We start from the raw sequence: 22,289 nt of genomic DNA on the forward strand, positions 1-22,289 counted from the left end.
TCTGAGGCTGTATAGGTGCCTCATGACAGGGTCCTACTCATAGAGATACACCATATATCAAATCTAATTTTATTTGTCACATGCGCCGAATACAGCAGGTGTAGACCTTACAGTGAAATGCTTACTTACAAGCCCTTAACCAACAATGCAGTTTTAAGAAAACTAAGTGATCAGTAAAAAAAAGATGAGTAAAAAAAAAAGTAAATAAGAAAAATTGAAAAATTACAAATAATTAAAGGTTAGTCGAGGTAATTAAGTTAATATGTACATGTAGGTAGAGGTGAAGTGACTATGCATAGATAATAAACAGAGAGTAGCAGCAACGTAAAAGAGGGTGTGGGTGGGGGGACAATGCAAATACTCCGGGTAGCCATTTGATTAGCTGTTCAGGAGTGTTATGGCTTGGGGGTAGAAGCTGTTAAGAAGCCTTTTGGACCTAGACTTGGTGCTCTGGTACCGCTTGCCGTGCAGTAGCAGGGAGAACAGAGTCTATGACTAGGGTGGCTGGAGTCTTTGACAATTTTTAGGGCCTTCCTCTGACACCGCCTGCTATAGAGGTCCTGGTTGGCAGGAAGCTTGGCCCCACTACCCTCTGTAGTGCCTTTCGGTCGGAGGCCGAGCAGTTGCCATACCAGGCAGTGATGCAACCAGTCAGGATGTTCTCGATGGTGCAGCTGTAGAACTTCTTGAGGATCTGAGGACCCATGCCAAATCTTTTCAGTCTCTTGAGGGGGAATAGGCTTTGTTGTGCCCTCTTCATGACTGTCTTGGTGTGTTTGGACCATGATAGTTTTTGGTGATGTGGGCTCTCAACCTGCTCTATAACAGCCCTGTCGATGAGAATGGGGACGTGCTCGGTTCTCGTTTTCCTGTAGTCCACAATCATCTCATTTGTCTTGATTACGTTGAGGGAGAGGTTGTTATCCTGGCACCACACGGCAAGGTCTCTGACCTCCTCCTTATAGGCTGTCTCATCGTTGTCGGTGATCAGGCCTACCACTGTTGTGTCGTCTGCAAACTTAATGATGGTGTTGGACTCGTACCTGGCCATGCAGTCATGGGTTAACAGGGAGTACAGGAGGGGACTGAGAACGCACCCCTGAGGGTCCCCCGTGTTGAGGTTCAGCGTGGCAGATGTGTTGTTACCAACCCTTACCACTTGGGGGCGGCCCGTCAGGGAGTCCAGGATCCAGTTGCAGAGGGAGGTATTTAGTCGCAGGGTCCTTAGCTTAGTGATGAGCTAACATATATATACTGTGTATGTTCTATGTCTTGGGTCCTACTCATAGAGATGCACCATATATACAGTACCAGTCAAAAATTTGGTCAAACCTGCTCATTCAAGGGTTTTTCTTTATCTTTCTTATTTTCAACATTGTACAATAATAGTGAAGGCATCAAAAAAGTGTTAAACAAAAATATATTTGAGATTCTTCAAAGTAGCCGCCCTTTGCCTTGATGACACCCTTTACATGATTCCATATGTGCTATTTCATACTTTTGATGTCTTCACTATTATTCTACAATATAGAAAATAGTAAAAATAAAGAAAAACCTTTGAATGAGTAGGTGTGTCCAAACTTTTGACTGGTACTTATATATATATATGTGTGTGTGTGTGTGTGTGTGTTTATGTGTGTGTGTGTGTGTGTGTGTGTGTGTGTGTGTGTGTGTGTGTGTGTGTGTGTGTATAGCAATCATTATAATTAAATATTTGTACCAATAGTCAATAAAGCACTCAAACCACAGCATTTCATAGTCAACATAAAATACACAGGCTATACATTGTGGGTCTATATATTGTGGGTCATTGTTTAGCTAGCTAGCTACATGTCTTAACAAAAGACTCCACTATGCAAGTATCCATTTCAATAGAATGTCACTGCGACAACTATTGATAGACTTAGCTGGTAAATTTGCTCTGGCTTTCCACTCCGATTTCAGAGCACTCTCGTCAGAGTGTGCCAGAGCGCAGAATAACTGATGAATTTACGAACGCTCAACACCCATTGAATATGGCCGGTGTCAGTAAACGTTGGCAAAAAAGGGTAAATTGTTGCCAGCAGGACAGTTGCAGTCGCCAACGCTCTGGATAATATAAAAACAGCCTAACCAGCTCTGCTAGGGCGAGTAAAATGGTCAGTGAGCTGTTCTCTCATTTGTGTCTGGACGTACCTAGCAAGCTAGCCAACGTTAGCCAGTTAGCTTGGGTGCTTGACTGCTGTTGTTAGGACAGAACTCTCGGATCCACCCTTAAAGGGATGGGTGGGGCTAATGCTTAAGAGGGTGTGAACGATGCTGAATGGGTGTAGACAGAGAAGAGCTCTCCAGTAGGTACCAAAACATTCAATGGCCATTTTCTCAAAATTGAGAAAAGTTTATCAAAAGTTTATCAAATTTCAAAGAAGAATGACTTTCCCATTGTTTCTCAAATGCAGTGCATGATATACCATTTTGTAGCTCTATGTCTGTGCTTTTATCCAATGTAAAAAACACCATTTCAAATTTTGCTACATAAGACCTAAATCAAGGCGGTCGGTCACATATGTTCTATATCTAGGGTCCTACTCATAGCGATATACCATATATATATATGTTCTTTATCTAGGGTGCTACTCAAGGCTACGATGAAGGCCTCATATTTACCAAAACATAAGCCTACTTGTTTGTTCCGTGAATAAACTCATGATAAATGCAAACACAGAGTGCTAATTGTTCTCTATTTTTCATGGGATAGTCACATGGGGAAGTGTCCTGGGGTGAGGAAACTTTGGACCAGCTTTGGATACAGGTAGGCCTACATGGCTTTTTAATCACATTCCCAATGTGCTTTTTTACTGTAGTGTCTGAATGTCCACTAGCCATGACCTACAGGGTGGGGGTAGGCCCAAACATGTCAAACAACACTGGCCATGACCTACAGGGTGGGGGTAGGCCCAAACATGTCAAACAACACTGGCCATGACCTACAGGGTGGGGGTAGGCCCAAACATGTGAAACAACACTGGCCATGACCTACAGGGTGGAGGTAGGCCCAAACATGTGAAACAAAATAATGTCATTTTGGCTTTCCGGAATTATGTTCTTCAAGCAACAGAGAGAGAGAATAAGAGAGATGAAAGGAAGGAAGTTAACATTGAGGGACCTTTATCAAACACATCTAGGCTCACATTTGATATGTAGCAGCTGTTGTCTAATGACCTTATTATTGAAGTGAGAACGTCTGATGAATATGCCTGTGACCACTGTATGGTGTAAAATTGTAGTGAATTCTCTGTGTTCCCAATCATTTCCTGCTTGTGAAGTGAAAACCCGCAGACATACGGACTCCCAGGAATTGAGTTTGACACCCCAATATGTCAATGAGAGTTTCCTAATAATGTGGTCCCATATAACATTACGTGGTGGCGCTAAAAAGTGTGTTTTCACATTAATCTCTCTAGACAGACGGGTTGCCTCCCACAATAATGTACCAATGTTCCTGTTGCTCCAAGGTCTGGGTTTCAGAGACTATATTCACATGGTACATAGGCCAGTATTACAGTGTATAGGTCCACAATCACATTGTTGCATAGTACATTAGTCTGTGACAATTTGTTTGCAGTTTGTGGAAGTACAGAATTATTTTTTTATGTGTATTAGAATAGTAAACAAAGTTACATTAATTGTGGTAAAACCTCCCTTTACGTCAGAATGATTGCTTAGATTACAGTTATTTCCACTGTGAGCTTATTTGCAAATATTTGAAATTGTGCAAAGGACAAGCAGGTATATAAGTAATAAGAGTTATGTCACAATATGTAAAAAATTTATGTGTCTATGTAATTTTAAATACATAGGTTTTAAAGTGGGACCAGTTCTGTTTAGTCTCAATAGGAGACAAATGGTACTGGAGTCAGCCACCAGAGGGCTATAACATTCCTCGTGTTGGGCTTTGGATGCTGTTTATAGACTAGTATTCAGTGGACACCAACCGTTTCCTGGACAGCCTCTGGTGGGTGTGTAAGCTTTTGTTCCATCTCAACACTAACACCTGATACCAGTGTAATATGCTTAATCGGCCTAATAATTTAATAATACATTTGACAATAATAAACTCTACAGTTAGGCTAATTACATTTCAATAACCAGATTCATCTGAAAAGTGGAATAAAAGGAAAGCTATAGACAGACTTACATTACAAATCCTGAATATTAAGACTATTATAAACACCCCGGCTTGCTGCAGTTGTTGTGATGATGATCCATCATAGGACGTTCTGCAGCAGCTGCGCACACTGTCATCACCGACTAGAGTTGAAGACCGGGGGACGACGACGACGACGACAAGAGGGGGGGGTCAACGCAAAAACAGACTACCGAACCCGAAACCCCTACTACGATCCCCGTGACAACTCCTCCTCACATTCCGGTGCCCTCCGTGACAACTCCTCCTCACATTCCGGTGCGCAAAAACAGACCACCGAACCCGAAACACCTACTACGCCCCCGTGACAACTCCTCCTCACATTCCGGTGCCCCCCGTGACAACTCCTCCTCACATTCCGGTGGGTCGTCCGGTTATTGGCAAAGCCTACAATGAGCTACATACTACAGCGGCTTCATAACGGGTTTGTCGGCGAATCATCGTGCTGCAGTTGTTATTTCGCGAGCCAGGACAGTCTCACTTGTGTCTTTCAAGCCAATGACTCTGCCCGCTTTCGTCGTTCGCTCTTCAGTGTTACATCAGATAATAGTGACATCAGACTTTGATGGTGGACGTTTTTTATTATTCCCTTGAACGGATATAATGGAGTGAATTGACCTGCACGAGAGGGGCAACCGTCAGCAGTTTTCTTGCGTGTGATGATAGGAGACACAATGACGCTGTTGTCTCTTTTGGGTCGGATCATGCGTTATTTCCTCCTCAGGCCAGAGACATTGTTTCTGCTATGCATTAGCTTGGCTTTATGGAGTTACTTCTTCCACACGGACGAGGTGAAGACCATCGTCAAGTCCAGCCGGGATGCCGTGAACATGGTGAAGGGGAAAGTGGCGGAGATCATGCAAAACGACAGGTTGGGGGGCCTGAACGTCCTAAACGCTGAATTCTCAAAAACATGGGACTTCAAAAACAACAATGTAGCAGTGTACTCCATTCAGGGGCGGCGCGACCACATGGAGGACCGATTCGAGGTACTCACCGACATCACCAACAAGAGTCACCCGTCTATATTTGGGATATTTGACGGACACGGTGGTGAGGTAGGTGCAGTGGCGATTTTAGCATCTAAATCTTGGTGTTGCAAACTCCCCAATTTGTTTTGCTGCATGCCAGCTAAGCCACTACACAACACAACACAACACAGCACTAAACAATACATTAATTACACAATAACGGTGACGACCGGTGCCCACAAACGGTTAGGGCCTACATAGAGTCCCAACAGCAGTACTAACACCTTACCACTGCTACACCTGGCTATCAGCGGAGCCTTGTCTAGCAGCGAAACAGTTCATTCAGCCTCATTTACTGCCTTAAAAAAAACATAGCTGATATGGCTGACTTGCTTAAACAAATGTGGTTTCTACTGACAATTGAGATGTATAAACTATGGCATAAGTGGATGATAAGCGAATAAAGGGCAATCCGTAATTTCGATTAAGACATTAATGAGCGAGCTAGGACGGTCATAGTCAATATAGTTACTATTTGTTCAGCGCTTTTGAAATGTAAGGCAGAATTCATAACATGGGCGGTTCTTACAGTATTCTCCCTGTACACCAAGTCAGAACCGTAGGATAAATAAAGGGGGCATATAAGCAGACAATGAAAGCTCTTACAATATTTGATGATTACATTTCTCTAAAACAGTCTATAGGCTACATGTGCACCACCAAGTCAGAACAGTAGGCGACATTAAGAGGGGAAAAGGGACCAAATTATTAGGGTGAGGCACATGGGCTACTAACAGCTTACTACACAACATACACTTAGTATTACTTTTTTAGCTACAGTATACATATCTCCCTGGCATATTACATCATTTATGCAGCAGCATACAATACATTTTGGGACTCACTTTGTTGTGCTATCCTCACATGAACAGGAAGGTGGCGCTGCGGTCCTTCTTGTGGCCACATTTTGTCATCAAACTTTGTAATCTAAGTCTGGCATTCTTTGGATTTATAGTGCTTTCAAGACAACTGGGAACTCTGGAAAAAAAAACAAGGTTGAATCATTATGTCAGTGATCTTCAAGACGGAGCTCTAGAAAGAGGCCCGAGTTCCCGACCTTTGGATGACCGTTCAAAACGTATTTTCCCAGTCGGAGTTCTTTTTTTTCAGTTCCCAGTTGTCTTGAACTCACTGAAGTCTGAGATTTCCCAGTTCAGAGTTTACAGTTGTTTTGAACGCAGCAGAAGTCATGCTGGATTGACAGCATGGCCAATGTATTCAACCTTTTCTGGCCGATGGCATGTGAATGTTTATAATTTTAAGGTTGGAAAAGAGACCCTTAAACCCAGAATTGGACCACACACCCACTCCACTGAATAGCAGGCTAGTGATTGCTTTGCAACACTTGCAGTTAGCCACTGATTCCTTCCAAACCACTCATTGTTGAATTTGCGATTTCCTACTTGTTGTGTAATGTTTATGCCCAATGGCTGATGAGCACCGTTATGTTTTATCTATAATTTCTCTTCATATGACAAGGATTGAAAAGGATTTGCCAGTAGATTGTCAACTTGATTCATGATGATGACTGCTTGTCTAGCTTGCTAGCTAAGATTTTGAAAGTATGATGATGACATGATCAGTCCAATCAAAGCTACGATACATATAAGGTGATTTGACGTCATTTTATCTGTGGCCAAAGACCTTGAGCCTTCTTGGATGGGCACTTCTAAAGTAAATCTATGGCAGCACCCAATGGGCTTGAATTTTTTTGCTCTCCCTGTAGATTTTGCGGTGACGAAGTGGCCCCATGAGTGACAGAACACTGAGCCAATCACGGCACAACTAGAGAACATTACCAACCCCTATGCTCCGTATTTTCAGCTGGCTGCCCCACCACCACATAAAGCACTGAGCTAGGCTGAAATACCTGCATTTTGGAGCTGCCTTACTCAAGAAAGCAAAAAAGAGACCATGTTTATATGCAGCTTTATTAACTCAAATATTTATTTTTTACATTGTTTGCAAACTGATTTGTGACACGTATTAATGGCAAAATAACATGTAAAACAGGCAACACATTATTTATTTTTTGGCTAAACAGGTGGCTCAAAACAGGTGGGGCTCTGCACCTGCCCTGAATGACGGGTCCCAATGGGTAGGTGTCTCTCAAAACCATAGCCTAGTAAAAGAGGCCTATACAGTGAGGGGAAAAAGTATTTGATCCCCTGCTGATTTTGTACGTTTGCCCACTGACAAAGAAATGATCAGTCTATAATTTTAATGGTAGGTTTATTTGAACAGTGAGAGATAGAATAACAACAAAAAAATCCAGAAAAACGCATGTCAAAAATGTTATAAATTGATTTGCATTTTAACGAGGGAAATAAGTATTTGACCCCCTCTCAATCAGAAAGATGTCTGGCTCCCAGGTGTCTTTTATACAGGTAACAAGCTGAGATTAGGAGCACACTCTTAAAGGGAGTGCTCCTAATCTCAGCTTGTTACCTGTATAAAAGACACCTGTCCACAGAAGCAATCAATCAATCAGATTCCAAACTCTCCACCATGGCCAAGACCAAAGAGCTCTCCAAGGATGTCAGGGACAAGATTGTAGACCTACACAAGGCTGGAATGGGCTACAAGACCATCGCCAAGCAGCTTGGTGAGAAGGTGACAACAGTTGGTGCGATTATTTGCAAATGGAAGAAACACAAAATAACTGTCAATCTCCCTCGGCCTGGGGCTCCATGCGAGATCTCACCTCGTGGAGTTGCAATGATCATGAGAACGGTGAGGAATCAGCCCAGAACTACACAGGAGGATCTTGTCAATGATCTCAAGGCAGCTGGGACCATAGTCACCAAGAAAACAATTGGTAACACACTACGCCGTGAAGGACTGAAATCCTGCAGCGCCCGCGCCCCCTGCTCAAGAAAGCACATATACAGGGCCGTCTGAAGTTTGCCAATGAACATCTGAATGATTCAGAGGAGAACTGGGTGAAAGTGTTGTGGTCAGATGAGACCAAAATCGAGCTCTTTGGCATCAACTCAACTCACCGTGTTTGGAGGAGGAGGAATGATGCCTATGACCCCAAGAACACCATCCCCACCGTCAAACATGGAGGTGGAAACATTATGCTTTGCGGGTGTTTTTCTGCTAAGGGGACAGGACAACTTCACTGCATCAAAGGGATGATGGATGGGGCCATGTACCGTCAAATCTTGGGTGAGAACCTCCTTCCCTCAGCCAGGGCATTGAAAATGGGTCGTGAATGGGTATTCCAGCATGACAATGACCCAAAACACACGGCCAAGGCAACAAAGGAGTGGCTCAAGAAGAAGCACATTAAGGTCCTGGAGTGGCCTAGCCAGTCTCCAGACCTTAATCCCATAGAAAATCTGTGGAGGGAGCTGAAGGTTTAAGTTGCCAAACGTCAGCCTCGAAACCTTAATGACTTGGAGAAGATCTGCAAAGAGGAGTGGGACAAAATCCCTCCTGAGATGTGTGCAAACCTGGTGGCCAACTACAAGAAACGTCTGACCTCTGTGATTGCCAACAAGGGTTTTGCCACCAAGTACTAAGTCATGTTTTGCAGAGGGGTCAAATACTTATTTCCCTCATTAAAATGCAAATCAATTTATAACATTTTTGACCTGCGTTTTTCTGGATTTTTTTGTTGTTATTCTGTCTCTAACTGTTCAAATAAACCTACCTTTACAATTATAGACTGATCATGTCTTTGTCAGTGGGCAAACGAACAAAATCAGCAGGGGATCAAATACTTTTTTCCCTCACTGTATGTTCATCATCATTAATTACAGATAATAGCTTAAATCACATGGGATGCTGTTGAACTGTCAGCATCATTAGAGTCTGTGGTCAGCACAGCATTGGATTTGGAAAGAGAGAGGTAGGTCCAAACAAAACATGTTCCCACCCCAGCTTTCAGGATACATAAAACTATCACTCAAAACAGAGCATTTTGAAAGTCACACAGTCTGGGGCCATCCTAACCATGACCAGAATTTAAGTTGAGTAGACAGCACAAGGGATGTTCCCCAATGCTGGAGGTGGGGCCCTGAGTGAAAATGTTTGGGAACCCCTGCAGTAGCCTATTCTTCATAGGGGGGAGGGGCAGGTCGCCTAAACACACACACAGGCAAAGATTTTCAGCAGGCAGGCATACACTGGAATACATTTCTGAGTGAAAGAGTGAGGGCTTAGCATAGGCGTTTTGTTGCATTATTTTGTGGGACTAGAAGAAAATGTCTGGAACGTAACAATGTTATTAACCGTTTCTGTTCCTTGAAAAATTTCGTTATTTTCCGGTTTTCGGTTCTGTACCCTGAACCGGTTCCAATCACTGCTTTTAACCATTGAACGTGCCACTCTATGACATTCAAATACACTCAACCTTATCTAAATAGATAGGCAAGATCCTGTTAAAGGGTAGGAAACATGAATTTTTACTCACCAAAGTAACAACACAGTGTGGTCAAAGACTCAGTAACTTAGTTGTAGTCACAATCTGGTTACCTATAACTACAAACATAGTTATGTTTTAGCGTTTTTACATATTTATTAACTTATTTCCGGATATCTTCAGAACTACCCACAATGCACTATTTCTCAACGAAATAGTGCTACCTAGCTAGTTCCAGCTGGCTATCGGTAGCTACTACCCATGCTAGCGTGTAATTACATTCCAAACCAAGTGTTGGCGCTGGTGAGCTACTATGTACATAAATTAAAAACTGCAACTATTTTTCTCCTGTGCGTTTGGCTAGTGGTAGTCGATTGAGCGAGTGAGTATTGTAGTAGCTGTTTGTAGCTAGTTCAGTAATACCCACATAGTGCAGTAATACCCACAATGACAGGGTTATGACTCATTTGTGGTCCAATAATTTGTGTCTCAAAAAACGAGAAGCAAGCTTTGAAGCTTAGTATAACCAGTGGATGGCAGGATTTGGAATGAGAGTTCCTGTCTGTGCTAGACTAGTTGTTCTCTGGCTTACTACTTAGCTATTTAGACCATGGTGGTTGGCTAGTTAGGTTAGTTAGCTGGCTAGCTAGCAGGCTAAAATAACTAACTTTAGCTGGCTGGCTGGCTTGCTGGCTAAGATAAATGCATATACTGGTAACATTATTTGATAACTGGTTAGATGGCGTTATATATTTAGAAAACTTTGGTTTACTTTAATGTAGCTTTAAGCTAGGTGTTGATAGCATCATAACGTTAGCAGGCGTGTTGGCTAGCAATCTTGCAAGTGGATTTGTAACAATACATTCATAAAGTATTTGCTTGTAAGTTGGCTGAAAATAGAAATAGAAACCAGTAGTCATGAGTGCAATCAATTTGGTTTAATTTGAAGTTATACATTTGAAGTTATTTCTGTTGGAGTTTACATTATAGGGAATAGGCTGGCTTGCCTGGTCCTCCATATTACGTCACACCCATCAAATGTTTTTTCCGGCATTCTTTGGCATTCTTCAGAATTCTGATCAGTTTTATGTAATACAATTTTTTTTGAAAAGTGAGGTGTAACTTTGCATTGGGACTTTTGATGCGTATTCTAATGCAAATCCATATGTTACATGTGGTTACGTTTATGCTACCTTACCTTTAAGATAAGGGACCTCCTTGTCATTGTGTAGTGGAGGCTGGAGGGAGTCTGAAAGGGCAGGCTGTTTATATATCTATCTGGAACATTCAGCCTATTCCTATCCTATGATTAAATATTTAACCTTCCTGTCTGGTCCCCTTACCACCCCTGCTGTGTGTGTGTGTGTGTGTGTGTGTGTGTGTGTGTGTGTGTGTGTTTGTGATCCCGTTACCTTTCCTGTGGTCATGGTGACAGAGTGACATGCATGAGCTATGACTATCAAGGAGCGGGACTCTAACCTGGACACTTATAAGAAATCCCGCTATGCCCTCCGACGAACCATCAAACAGGCAAAGAGTCAATTCAGGACTAAGATTGAATCATACTACAACGGCTCTGATGCTCGTCGGATGTGGCAGGGCTTGAAAACTATTACAGACTACAAAGGGAAGCACAGCCGCGAGCTGCCCAGTGACACAAGCCTACCAGACGAGCTAAATCACTTCTATGCTCACTTTGAGGCAAGCAACACTGAAGCATGCATGAGAGCATCAGCTGTTCCGGATGACTAAGTGATCTTGCTCTCTGTAGCCGATGTGAGTAAGACTTTTAAGCAGGTCAACATTCACAAGGCCGCAGGGCCAGACGGATTACCAGGACGTGTACTCCGAGCATGCGCTGACCAACTGGAAAGTGTCTTCACTGACATTTTCAACATGTCCCTGACGGAGTCTGTAATACCTGTGCCCAAGAACACTAAGATAACCCCAACAGATCCACAGATGATTCAATCTCTATTGCACTCCACACTGCCCTTTCCCACCTGGACAAGAGGAACACCTACGTGAGAATGCTATTCATTGACTACAGCTCAGCGTTCAACACCATAGTGCCCTCAAAGCTCATCACTAAGCTAAGGACCCTGGGACTAAACAGCTCCCTCTGCAACTGGATCCTGGACTTCCTGACGGGCCGCCCCCAGGTGGTAAGGGTAGGTAACAACACATATTCTACGCTGATCCTCAACACGGGGGCCCCTCAGGGGTGCGTGCTCAGTCCCCTCCTGTACTCCCTGTTCACCCATGACTGCATGGCCAGGCACGTCTCCAACACCATCATTAAGTTTACCCACGACACAACAGTGGTAGGCCTGATCACCGACAATGATGAGACAGCCTATAGGGAGGAGGTCAGAGACCTGGCTGTGTGGTGCCAGGATAACAACCTCTCCCTCAACGTGATCAAGACAAAGGAGATGATTGTTGACTACAGGGAATAAAAGAGGATTGAGCACGTCCCCGTTCTCATCGACAGGGCCGTAGTGGAACAGCTTGAGAGCTTCAAGTTCCTTGGTGTCCACATCACCAACAAACTATCATGGTCCAAACACACCAAGACAGTCGTGAAGAGGGCACGACAAAGCCTATTCCCCCTCAGGAGACTGAAAAGATTTGGCATGGGTCCTCAGATCCTCAAGAAGTTCTACAGCTGCACCATCGAGAGCATCCTGACTGGTTGCATCACTGCCTGGTATGGCAACTTCTCGGCCTCCGACCTCAAGGCACTACAGAGGGTAGTGCGTACGGCCCAGTACATCACTAGGGCCAAGCTTCCTGCCATCCAGGACCTCTATACCAGTCAGTGGAAGGCCCTAACAAGTATCAAAGACTCCAGCCACCCTAGTCATAGACTGTTCTCACTGCTACTGCACGGCAAGCGGTACCGGAGCGCCAAGTCTAGGTCCCCACGCCACCCCAACCCCCTCTTTTACGCTGCTGCTACTCTGTTTATTATTTATGCATAGTCACTTTAACTCTACCCACATGTACATATTACCTCAATTACCTCTACTAACCAGTGCCCCCGCACATTGATTCTGTACCGGTACCCCCTGTATATAACCTCCCTACTGTTATTTTATTTTACTGCTGCTCTTTAATTATTAGCTTTTTTTTTTTTTTCTTAAAAACTGCTTTGTTGGTTAAGGGCTTGTAAGTAAGCATTTCACTGTAATGTCAACACCTGCTGTATTCGGCGCATGTGGCAAATAAAATTTGATTTGATTTGATTTGGGCACTTTGACCTTGTTCTCAGTGGGAGTTTTGCCAGGAACACACAAATCAGAGCCCCCCCCCACACACACACACACAAACACACTGAACACACAAACACACACACACTGAACAAACACACACACAAACACACATACTGAACACACAAACACACACACACTGAACAAACACACACACAAACACACACACTGAACACACACACACACACACACTCAAGTCAGAGCTTCGCATTTGAAATCAATTAGATTAGTTATCTTCCAATCATGGAATAGGGGTTTCTGGGTGACTTGATCATCTTTATTAATACATTTCCATCTGTATACCGGTGTATCAACTCCAAACCTGTTGCCTGGGTTGGGTTTGGTTTACTAGAGATAGTTGTGTGGGAACATGGAAGATGCCACGCTGAGCTATAAGGTTGGTCAGGTTCCCGTGAATGGCTGTGAAATAACCCTTCATGCCTGTGATCTGGTCTTAGTTTGAGGATGTGTGATTGATGTAGGCCTCTTTGATCTGTTGGCAATAGCTTCTTGGTAGAAACCATCCATCTTTGTTTTGGAGTGGAACACTTAGTGTCTCGCCAGTCTCTTTGTCACAAACTGAACATTGGCCAACAATCCCCAATACACAGCTGCCTCCTCCTTCGCTCCCTCTTGTGACAAGAACCGAACCAATCTTTCACCATTTCTAGGCTGGAGCTTCTGTACCTCCTGTACTCGGCCAGCAGGGGGTGTAGTTCCTGCAGGTAGGAGCCCAGAGCCGCATGGGCAGCTGTCCCATTGTCCTGCTCCAGACGGGCTTGGTGCACCAGCATCTGGGAGTGGAAGGTGGCTCCGTTGACCCCGTGCTTGAGTGCCCGCGAGCTCATGTGGCCGTCATGCAGCATGGAGTTCTTCAGACGAGTCAGCTGGACACTGAGCTCGGGCCTCCAGACGCCGTGTGTCATTCAGCAGGCGCTCGCTAGCCCCCACGTGCATCCGGTAGCGTTTCAGGTACTCCTCCATCAGGTCACGCACTTCCGAAGCTTTCTCTTCGGCAAAGACATGGCGGAGCAGGTGGGACGCGTCTGGCTGGGGCTCCAAGAGACCGGCTGCGCTGATCTCTAAGATCATGGAGACCACCAGAGCACCAATGCCCACTGGGTTGGGCACACTGCTCAGGCCGGCGAGAGTCGCACCAAGGCTGGCAACGTAGGCCGGGGCCTGGCTATCCACGAAGGCCAGCAGCTGGGCAGAGTGGTCCAGCAGCACGACCGACGCGTTGAGCCCAGAGTACCGCAGGAGGGAGTCGCCGATGCCTACATCAGGCAGGCCCCCTTGACTGTAGAGCTGGTTCACAAGGAAGGCCTGGTCCTCCTGATAAATCACAAGGGGAAGGTTCCACAACATTATGAGTACTGCCAGAGGCACGTCAATAGAAACATGCACAGTAGACTAGGTGAGTGAGTCTCCTGAGTGGCGCAGTGGTCTAAGGCACTGCATCGCAGTGCTAACTGTGCCACTAGAGATCCTGGTTCGAATCCAGGCTCTGTCGCAGCCGGCCGCGACCGGGAGACTCATGGGCGGCGCACAATTGGCCCAGCGTCGTCCAGGGTAGGGGAGGGAATGGCCGGCAGGGATGTAGCTCAGTTGATAGAGCATGGCGTTTGCAACGCCAGGTTTGTGGGTTCGTTTCCCATGGGGGGCCAGTATAAAAAATATATATATGTATTCACTAACTGTAAGTCGCTCTGGATAAGAGCGTCTGCTAAATTACTAAAAATGTAAATGTAAAATATGGGTATGTGTTGTGGAACCTTTGTGGCCGGGTGTGTGTGTTGAATTAAGCTATCCTGAGCTGAGCTCTTTTGGCAAGCATGTGGTGGGAGTAACAGAGGTGTGTTAGTTGGAGAGAGCACCAAACCCAACACACTCAGAGGACTAAATGTTCACCTTTTCAGTATGAACCTTTCGGTTAGCCAAGTCTCTAGAAGTCTGCCTTCAAGTCACAGGAGGGGTTTGTGGTAAATGTGAGGGCACATGTTCAATGGCTTTTTTTCTAAATAATCTTCTGCAAATTAAAATGTTTGCTTGTCCCCTGGTATCAAAAGGAGCTAAATGTCTCCTAAACAAATATCTGTGTACAGAACAGCTTGTCTCTGTCTGAGCAGTGTGTCCTTAAACTGCAAATATGTAGCAAATTCTCAACTATCTTTCCTTTTTCAATCTTTTCGCAGTTTAAAGACAAAGACAGACGTTTTCACGATGCAAAATATGCATTGAATTGAATGAAATAAGGTTGAATGCTCTTGGATGGGTAACTTTACATTCACTGTTCACTATTCAAGGCTCCCTGTGTTCCTCCCATACAAATTGAACGAATGAATGATTACACTCATACAGAGAGAGAGAGAGAGAGAGAGAGAGAGAGAGAGAGAGCGAGAGAGCGAGAGAGAGTAAGATTACTCACACTGGTAACACCAGTGTCAAAAAATCATTTATTTTATACAATTTCCCTTCCTCATTACATGCCCCTCTCCTCTCTCTCAAATCAATCTGCTCCTATAATTATCACCATGAGTGAAATTAGTTTATTCGTTAATATCTCATCTGCCTCGGTTAATTGGATGGCTTGATTACAGGACTGATTAAAACACAACAACTGTTGATTGCAAAGTGTAACGAATATGCAAAAGACGACATGAGTCTTCGAGTTTTGAAGAGTTTTGAACGCTTCTATAATGAAATATATATGAGCTTACAGGAGCTGAATTAATATTCAATATGATGAACATGATCTGAGGAGAAAGGAGGCAGTGAAAAAAATGAAAGGGCCTGAAAAGAAGAGCAGGAAGGAAGGGGAATGGAATCAGTAAAATACTGAAAATACACCTCTAACTTTAGCGACAACGAAAACCACATTTCTACGTGTAGTAAAACCAAGGATATTTACTGTGCTTACTCAGGTAACAGTCAACAGAAAACAGTGGCTTGCGAAAGTATTCACCCCCCTTGGCATTTTTCCTATTTTGTTGCCTTACAACCTGGAATTAAAATGGATTTTTTGGGGGTTTGTATCATTTGATTTACACAACATGCCTACCACTTTGAATATGCAAAATATATTTTATTGTGAAACAAACAAGAAATAAGACAAAAAAACAGAAAACTTGAGCGTGCATAACTATTCATCCCCCCCAAAGTCAATACTTTGAAGAGCCACCTTTTGCAGCAATTACAGCTGCAAGTCTCTTGGGGTATGTCTCTATAAGCTTGGCACATCTAGCCACTGGGATTTTTGCCCATTCTTCAAGGCAAAACTGCTCCAGCTCCTTCAAGTTGGATGGGTTCCGCTGGTGTACAGCAATCTTTAAGATTCTCAATTGGATTGAGGTCTGGGCTTTGACTAGGCCATTCCAAGACATTTAAATGTTTCCCCTTAAACCACTCAAGTGTTGCTTTAGCAGTATGCTTAGGGTCATTGTCCTGCCGGAAGGTGAACCTCCGTCCCAGTCTCAAATCTCTGGAAGACTGAAACAGGTTTCCCTCAAGAATTTCCCTGTATTTAGCGCCATCCATCATTCCTTCAATTCTGACCAGTTTCCCAGTCCCTGTCGATGAAAAACATCCCCACAGCATGATGCTGCCACCACCATGCTTCACTGTGGGGATGGTGTTCTCGGGGTGATGAGAGGTGTTGGGTTTGCGCCAGACATAGCGTTTTCCTTGATGGCAAAAAAGCTCAATTTTAGTCTCATCTGACCAGAGTACCTTCTTCCATATGTTTGGGGAGTCTCTCACATGCCTTTTGGCGAACACCAAACGTGTTTGCTAATTTCTTTCTTTAAGCAATGGCTTTTTTCTGGCCACTCTTCTGTAAAGCCCAGCTCTATGGAGTGTACGGCTTAAAGTGGTCCTATGGACAGATAGTCCAATCTCCGCTGTGGAGCTTTGCAGCTCCTTCAGGGTTATCTTTGGTCTCTTTGTTGCCTCAGTGATTAATGCCCTCCTTGCCTGGTCCGTGAGTTTTGGTGGGTGGCCTTCTCTTGGCAGATTTGTTGTGGTGCCATATTCTTTCAATTTTTTAATAATGGATTTAATGGTGCTCCGTGGGATTTTCAAAGTTTCAGATATTTTTTTATAACCCAACCCTGATCTGTACTTCTCCACAACTTTGTCCCTGACCTGTTTGGAGAGCTCCTTGGTCTTCATGGTGCCGCTTGCTTGGTGGTGCCCCTTGCTTAGTGGTGTTGCAGACTCTGGGGCCTTTCCGAACAGGTGTATATATACTGAGATCATGTGACAGATCATGTGACACTTAGATTGCACACAGGTGGACTTTATTTAACTAATTATGTGACTTCTGAAGGTAATTGGTTGCACCAATTAGGGGAGGGATTTGGCCGGCAGGGGATGTAGCTCAGTTGGTAGAGCATGGCGTTTGCAACGCCAGGGTTGTGGGTTCGATAAAATAATGTATGCACTAACTGTAAGTCGCTCTGGATAAGAGCGTCTGCTAAATGACTTAAATGTAAATGTAAATGTAAATGTCTGTATGTAGACACATTAATTAGCTGTAGACAGCCTTCCACATTGAAACCCTTTCTACATACAGTATAAAATGTGCTCGGTCAAATATAATTTATCTGGTCTTGCACTATGTATAGCTTCTGTTTGTATATCTCTGGTAGCTCCTAGAAAACATTGGTGTCTTTGAGTGTCATGTCGTGCCTTTGGTGTGTATTTCAATAATTTTGTTGTGTTTTTAACTTGTACTTTGGGGTCAATACACACACAAAGGTACAGACACATGCATACGCATACATTGTGATATTGTTGTATGGTGGTATTAAACATTTTGTATTGTAGATATGTAGTGGTGTAATAATGTTATATGATGTACTGTTTTATATTTTGTTTTATATGTAATGTAAGTGCTTTAATGTGTTTGGACCCCAGGAAGCGTAGCTGCTGCCTTGGCAGCAGCTAATGGGGATCCCTAATAAATACAAATACAAATACAAATGTATTTCAATATGAAGAACTTGTTTGGACTTTTAATTCAGATTGAACAATTTCCATTATATAAACAGACATTTTGAAACTAAATGTCTGATACTCTCTGTTTACATTGGCGGCTATCTCCTGGCTGTGCTCTGGCAAAAGATGGGCATTTAGACAGACACTTTCTCAAGGACATCAGTCATTTACAGCATCGGAGGCTCACAACACTGCTGAACACAGACAATAAAAATGTGCCTCGTTCAAACATTTCATCCGGATTCATTCGGCTACAGGCAAAAAAACAAGCATTCTGTACCTCTGTACAAGTAAAAGTATCAACCAATCATCGGAAAGTCGACCGGTCAAATACCTGAAATTCAACCAAAACCGTGATGAACAACTTTCTAAATACTTATATTGCTCTCTTTCTCTCCCTTCTCTCTCCCCCCTCTTTCCCACTTCGCTCCCTTCTCTCTCCCACCTCTCTCCCTCCTCTCTCTCCCCTCTCTCTCTCCCCTCTCTCTCTCCCCCTCTCTCCCCCCTCGCTCTCTCTCTCCCCCTTCTCTCCCTCCTCTCTCCCCCCCTCTCTCTCTCTCCCTCATCTCCCCCCTCTCTCCCTCCTCTCTCCCCCTCTCTTCCTCCTCTCTCCCCCCTCTGTCCCTCCTCTCTCCCCCCCCCTCTCCCTCCTCTCTCCCCACTCTCTCCCCCCTTTTTCCCTCTCTCTCTCCATCTTTCACAGGCTGCGGCAGACTATGTAAAGGCCCACCTTCCAGAGTCTCTGAGGCAGCAGCTGCTGTCCTATGACAGGGAGAAGAGGGAGACCGTTCTCTCCTACCCCAGCATCCTGGAGCAGCGTATCCTGGCCATAGACCGAGACATGGTGGATAAGCTCTCCGCCAATCACGATGAAGCAGGTGAGGGACTGTAGAAGTGCTGATTTAAGATCAGTTGAGCCTTTTAGGTCCTAGATCAGCACTCCTACTCTGAGACATTTTATGAATACGAGCATAGGTCTGACGGGTAAAAAATGTGGCAATAATGTGGAGTGGTTAAGACAGTAGGTCAGATACACTATATATACAAAAGTATGTGGACACCCCTTCAAATTAGTGGATTCGGCTTTTTCAGTCACATCCGTTGCTGACAGGTGTATAAAATCAAGCACATAGCCATGCGATCTCCATAGACAAACATTGGCAGTAGAATGGCCTTACTGAAGAGCTCAGTGACTTTCAACGTGGCACTGTCGTAGGATGCCACCTTTCCAACAAGTCAGTTCGTAAAATGTCTGCCCTGCTAGAGCTGCCCCGGTCAACTCTAAGTGCTGTTATTGTGAACTGGAAATGTCTAGGAGCAACAACAGCTCAGCCGCAAAGTGGTAGGCCACACAAGCTCACAGAACGGGACCACCGAGTGCTGAAGCACGCAGCACGTAAAAATCGTCTGTCCTCATTTGCAACAGCTCTGCACTGCAGCATACATAGGCAGGCTAGCTAAATAGGATGACTAAAGACAGTACAGTATGGGGAGCACAGAGATTACTTTAAGGAATGAAAAATAATAGTATTCAAATAAAGTAATATACACAGCTGACAATTTTTATTATTTTATAGTAATATTCTATTTTTCTATTGATTTCTACCCAATGTGGACCTGACCGAGAGAATGGAATATTTTCAATGTTTTGGCAATTGAATGCTCACTATTTAGAATTTCCATTTAAAAGCTCTAAAATCATTGTAATTTAATGTTAAAAAAGTAATCGAAACTGAAATTTAAAACCGTGAATATTTTTTAATAATCTAACCGAAACTGAACCGACTTCAAAAAGCACTAATCGCTCAGCACTACGCTCAGCACTACTCTCAGCACTACGCTCAGAACTACTCTCAGCACTACTCTCAGCACTACGCTCAGCACTACGCTCAGCACTACTCTCAGCACTACGCTCAGCACTACGCTCAGAACTACTCTCAGCACTACTCTCAGCACTACGCTCAGCACTACTCTCAGCACTATGCTCAGCACTACGCTCAGAACTACTCTCAGCACTACTCTCAGCACTACTCTCAGCACTACTCTCAGCACTACTCTCAGCACTACGCTCAGAACTACTCTCAGCACTACTCTCAGCACTACGCTCAGCACTACTCTCAGCACTACGCTCAGCACTACGCTCAGAACTACTCTCAGCACTACGCTCAGCACTACTCTCAGCACTACGCTCAGCACTACGCTCAGAACTACTCTCAGCACTACGCTCAGCACTACGCTCAGCACTACTCTCAGCACTACTCCCCGTTTTACTCTTTTTTACAGCTGTTGAACACAACAATGCTTAAGACAGGGTCAGAGTTGACAAATCCAAATCACTTTATGCATAAAAAATATATATAAAAAATGTACATGTAAAGCACTTTTTCGATTTTTTACAGATTTGGTCTGTAGAAAAGTAAAGCCGTATACATCAAATGTATATTTATTATGGCGGAGGTGAAATGTCTCCATGGAGATGACCTTTGGAAGATCAAGACACAAAGTCAGTGTTATTATACGCCGGTACACAGAGCCACTTTGTTGCCCTGAGATATTTATTGTCAGCCCTGAGAAATGGATTAGATGCCTGTACTGGAAACAGTACCTTATAAATAACTGGATTGTCAATGGAGGAGGATGACATGAAAAGGTAGACCTTTGTCAGATAAGTTAGTAGGGCCTTCACTCCTGTTACCTGGACTTTCATAGCTGTGATGGAAATACAGCATGGCTCTCAGTATTTTGGTTGGTTAGCAGACCTTGGTACACTTGTGGTATTCTGAGAATGAGAATCACAGGTGAAAAACATGTGAACTTAAAGGTTCATTACACTCAGATGTTTTCAGACCTTCACAGTAGTCTAATGTCAATATGAGCCCACGTCGCAGGCCATCAGTTGTGTAGATCATCTATGGTTTTGGAATGTAATTTCCCTTTAAATTGAAATATCACCTCTGTCTCCCTCTCTCAGGTACTACATGTCTGGTGGCCCTGCTATCGGACAGGGAGCTGACGGTGGCCAACGTTGGGGACTCACGAGGCGTGTTGTGTGACAAGGACGGAAACGCTGTGGCATTGTCACATGACCACAAGCCATACCAGCTGAAGGAGCGCAAGAGGATCAAGAGGGCAGGTGAGTGGACCACCAGCATGGGTCAACAGCACCACAATGCTATGGGGACGTTAAAAAGACGTGTTTGTGTCAAACCTAGCTAAACTCAACAGAGTGAAGTCACACATTGGGGTGGGTTTTCTGGATCAGATTAACCTTAGTCCTGAACTTAAAAACACTTTGAATGGAGAACTGCTTCTTAGTCCAGAACCAGGCTTAATCTGTCCAGGAAACCTGCCCTTAGTGTTCAGCACAGAAACAAAACACACATACCATCTTATTGGCTGTGGAATGTAGTGCATAACGTCATGGCAACATAAAATATTTCCCACACTTGAGCAGATAGCAATGGCACACTAGGATGAATCACTAGAATGAATTAGTGTCAAATGGAGAGACTGCAGAATTGCAGCCTTGACTCACCACCTGTTGGCCCTCTTTGGAAGTGCAAGAGGAGTTGAATATATTACTTGCTCTGACAAATGATAGGAATCACTGCTATGCTGAGGTGGCTTTGGTAAATAGAATATCTATAGAAATATAGATATAATGTCATTTGACTGTGATAGAGAAATTCCCTTGCTCCGTCTGCACTTTTTTCTGTGTTGTTTTCCGTGTACACAATCAATGACAAATGTCCCAGTGTGAGATAATAAAGTTACCGACAGTTTAATCAAAGTGCATTGCACTTCCATCCCTTCACCACCAGGGGGCTTCATCAGCTTCAACGGCTCGTGGCGCGTCCAGGGCATACTGGCCATGTCTCGCTCGCTTGGCGACTACCCCCTGAAGAACCTCAATGTGGTCATCCCTGACCCCGACGTGTTGACCTTTGACCTGGACAAGCTGCAGCCCGAGTTCATGATCCTGGCGTCGGACGGGCTGTGGGACGCCTTCAGCAATGAGGAGGCGGTGCGTTTTGTGCGCGAGCGCCTGGACGAGCCGCACTACGGTGCCAAGAGCATCGTGCTGCAGTCTTTCTACCGTGGCTGCCCCGACAACATCACCGTCATGGTGGTCAAGTTCAAGAGCGGCCCTGTGGGGAACAAGGCTGAGGAGTAGAGGCGGTGATGAGGTCACGATGAGGTCACAAGGTCGTGTTATAGTTAGACTCTTCTACCATATGGATAGTGCAGCAAGCAATCAATGGGGAGGATTGGGAACTGTTGCAACCTGCATACCTGGCATTCTCTTTGACACGCATGTACACCCACACCAACACCCTAAACTATGTTGTTTGTTTTTCATTTCTGACTATGACTTTTGGATAGAGAAGTATTTTTGTTTGAATTATGGCCTTAACTCTGAAGCTGGAGTGCTT

At 44.3% G+C, this 22,289-nt stretch overlaps 1 protein-coding gene across 1 annotated transcript; it reads left to right on the forward strand.

The window, feature by feature from the left end:
- Window positions 1–4,506: 4,506 nt before the first annotated feature.
- LOC311146488 (protein phosphatase 1L-like) lies at window positions 4,507–22,244 on the forward strand. Its single transcript, XM_084182994.1, has 4 exons — window positions 4,507–5,244; window positions 18,560–18,734; window positions 20,828–20,989; window positions 21,678–22,244. The coding sequence occupies exons 1-4, from the start codon at window positions 4,846–4,848 to the stop codon at window positions 22,028–22,030; spliced, it is 1,089 nt and encodes a 362-aa protein (XP_084039120.1). The 5' UTR covers window positions 4,507–4,845; the 3' UTR covers window positions 22,031–22,244.
- Window positions 22,245–22,289: the final 45 nt, after the last annotated feature.

This window comes from Coregonus lavaretus, assembly GCF_964263955.1.
Source record: "Coregonus lavaretus genome assembly, chromosome: 19".
In the NCBI taxonomy this organism is placed as follows: domain Eukaryota; kingdom Metazoa; phylum Chordata; class Actinopteri; order Salmoniformes; family Salmonidae; genus Coregonus; species Coregonus lavaretus.

Bases quoted from the DNA above. Each gene is read 5' to 3' on its own strand.
- LOC311146488 (XM_084182994.1), top strand. From the start codon at position 4,846: ATGATAGGAGACACAATGACGCTGTTGTCTCTTTTGGGTCGGATCATG. The intron at 18,735-20,827 runs GTGAGGGACTGT...TCCCTCTCTCAG, and splicing joins CGCCAATCACGATGAAGCAG to GTACTACATGTCTGGTGGCC. The intron at 20,990-21,677 runs GTGAGTGGACCA...CTTCACCACCAG, and splicing joins CAAGAGGATCAAGAGGGCAG to GGGGCTTCATCAGCTTCAAC.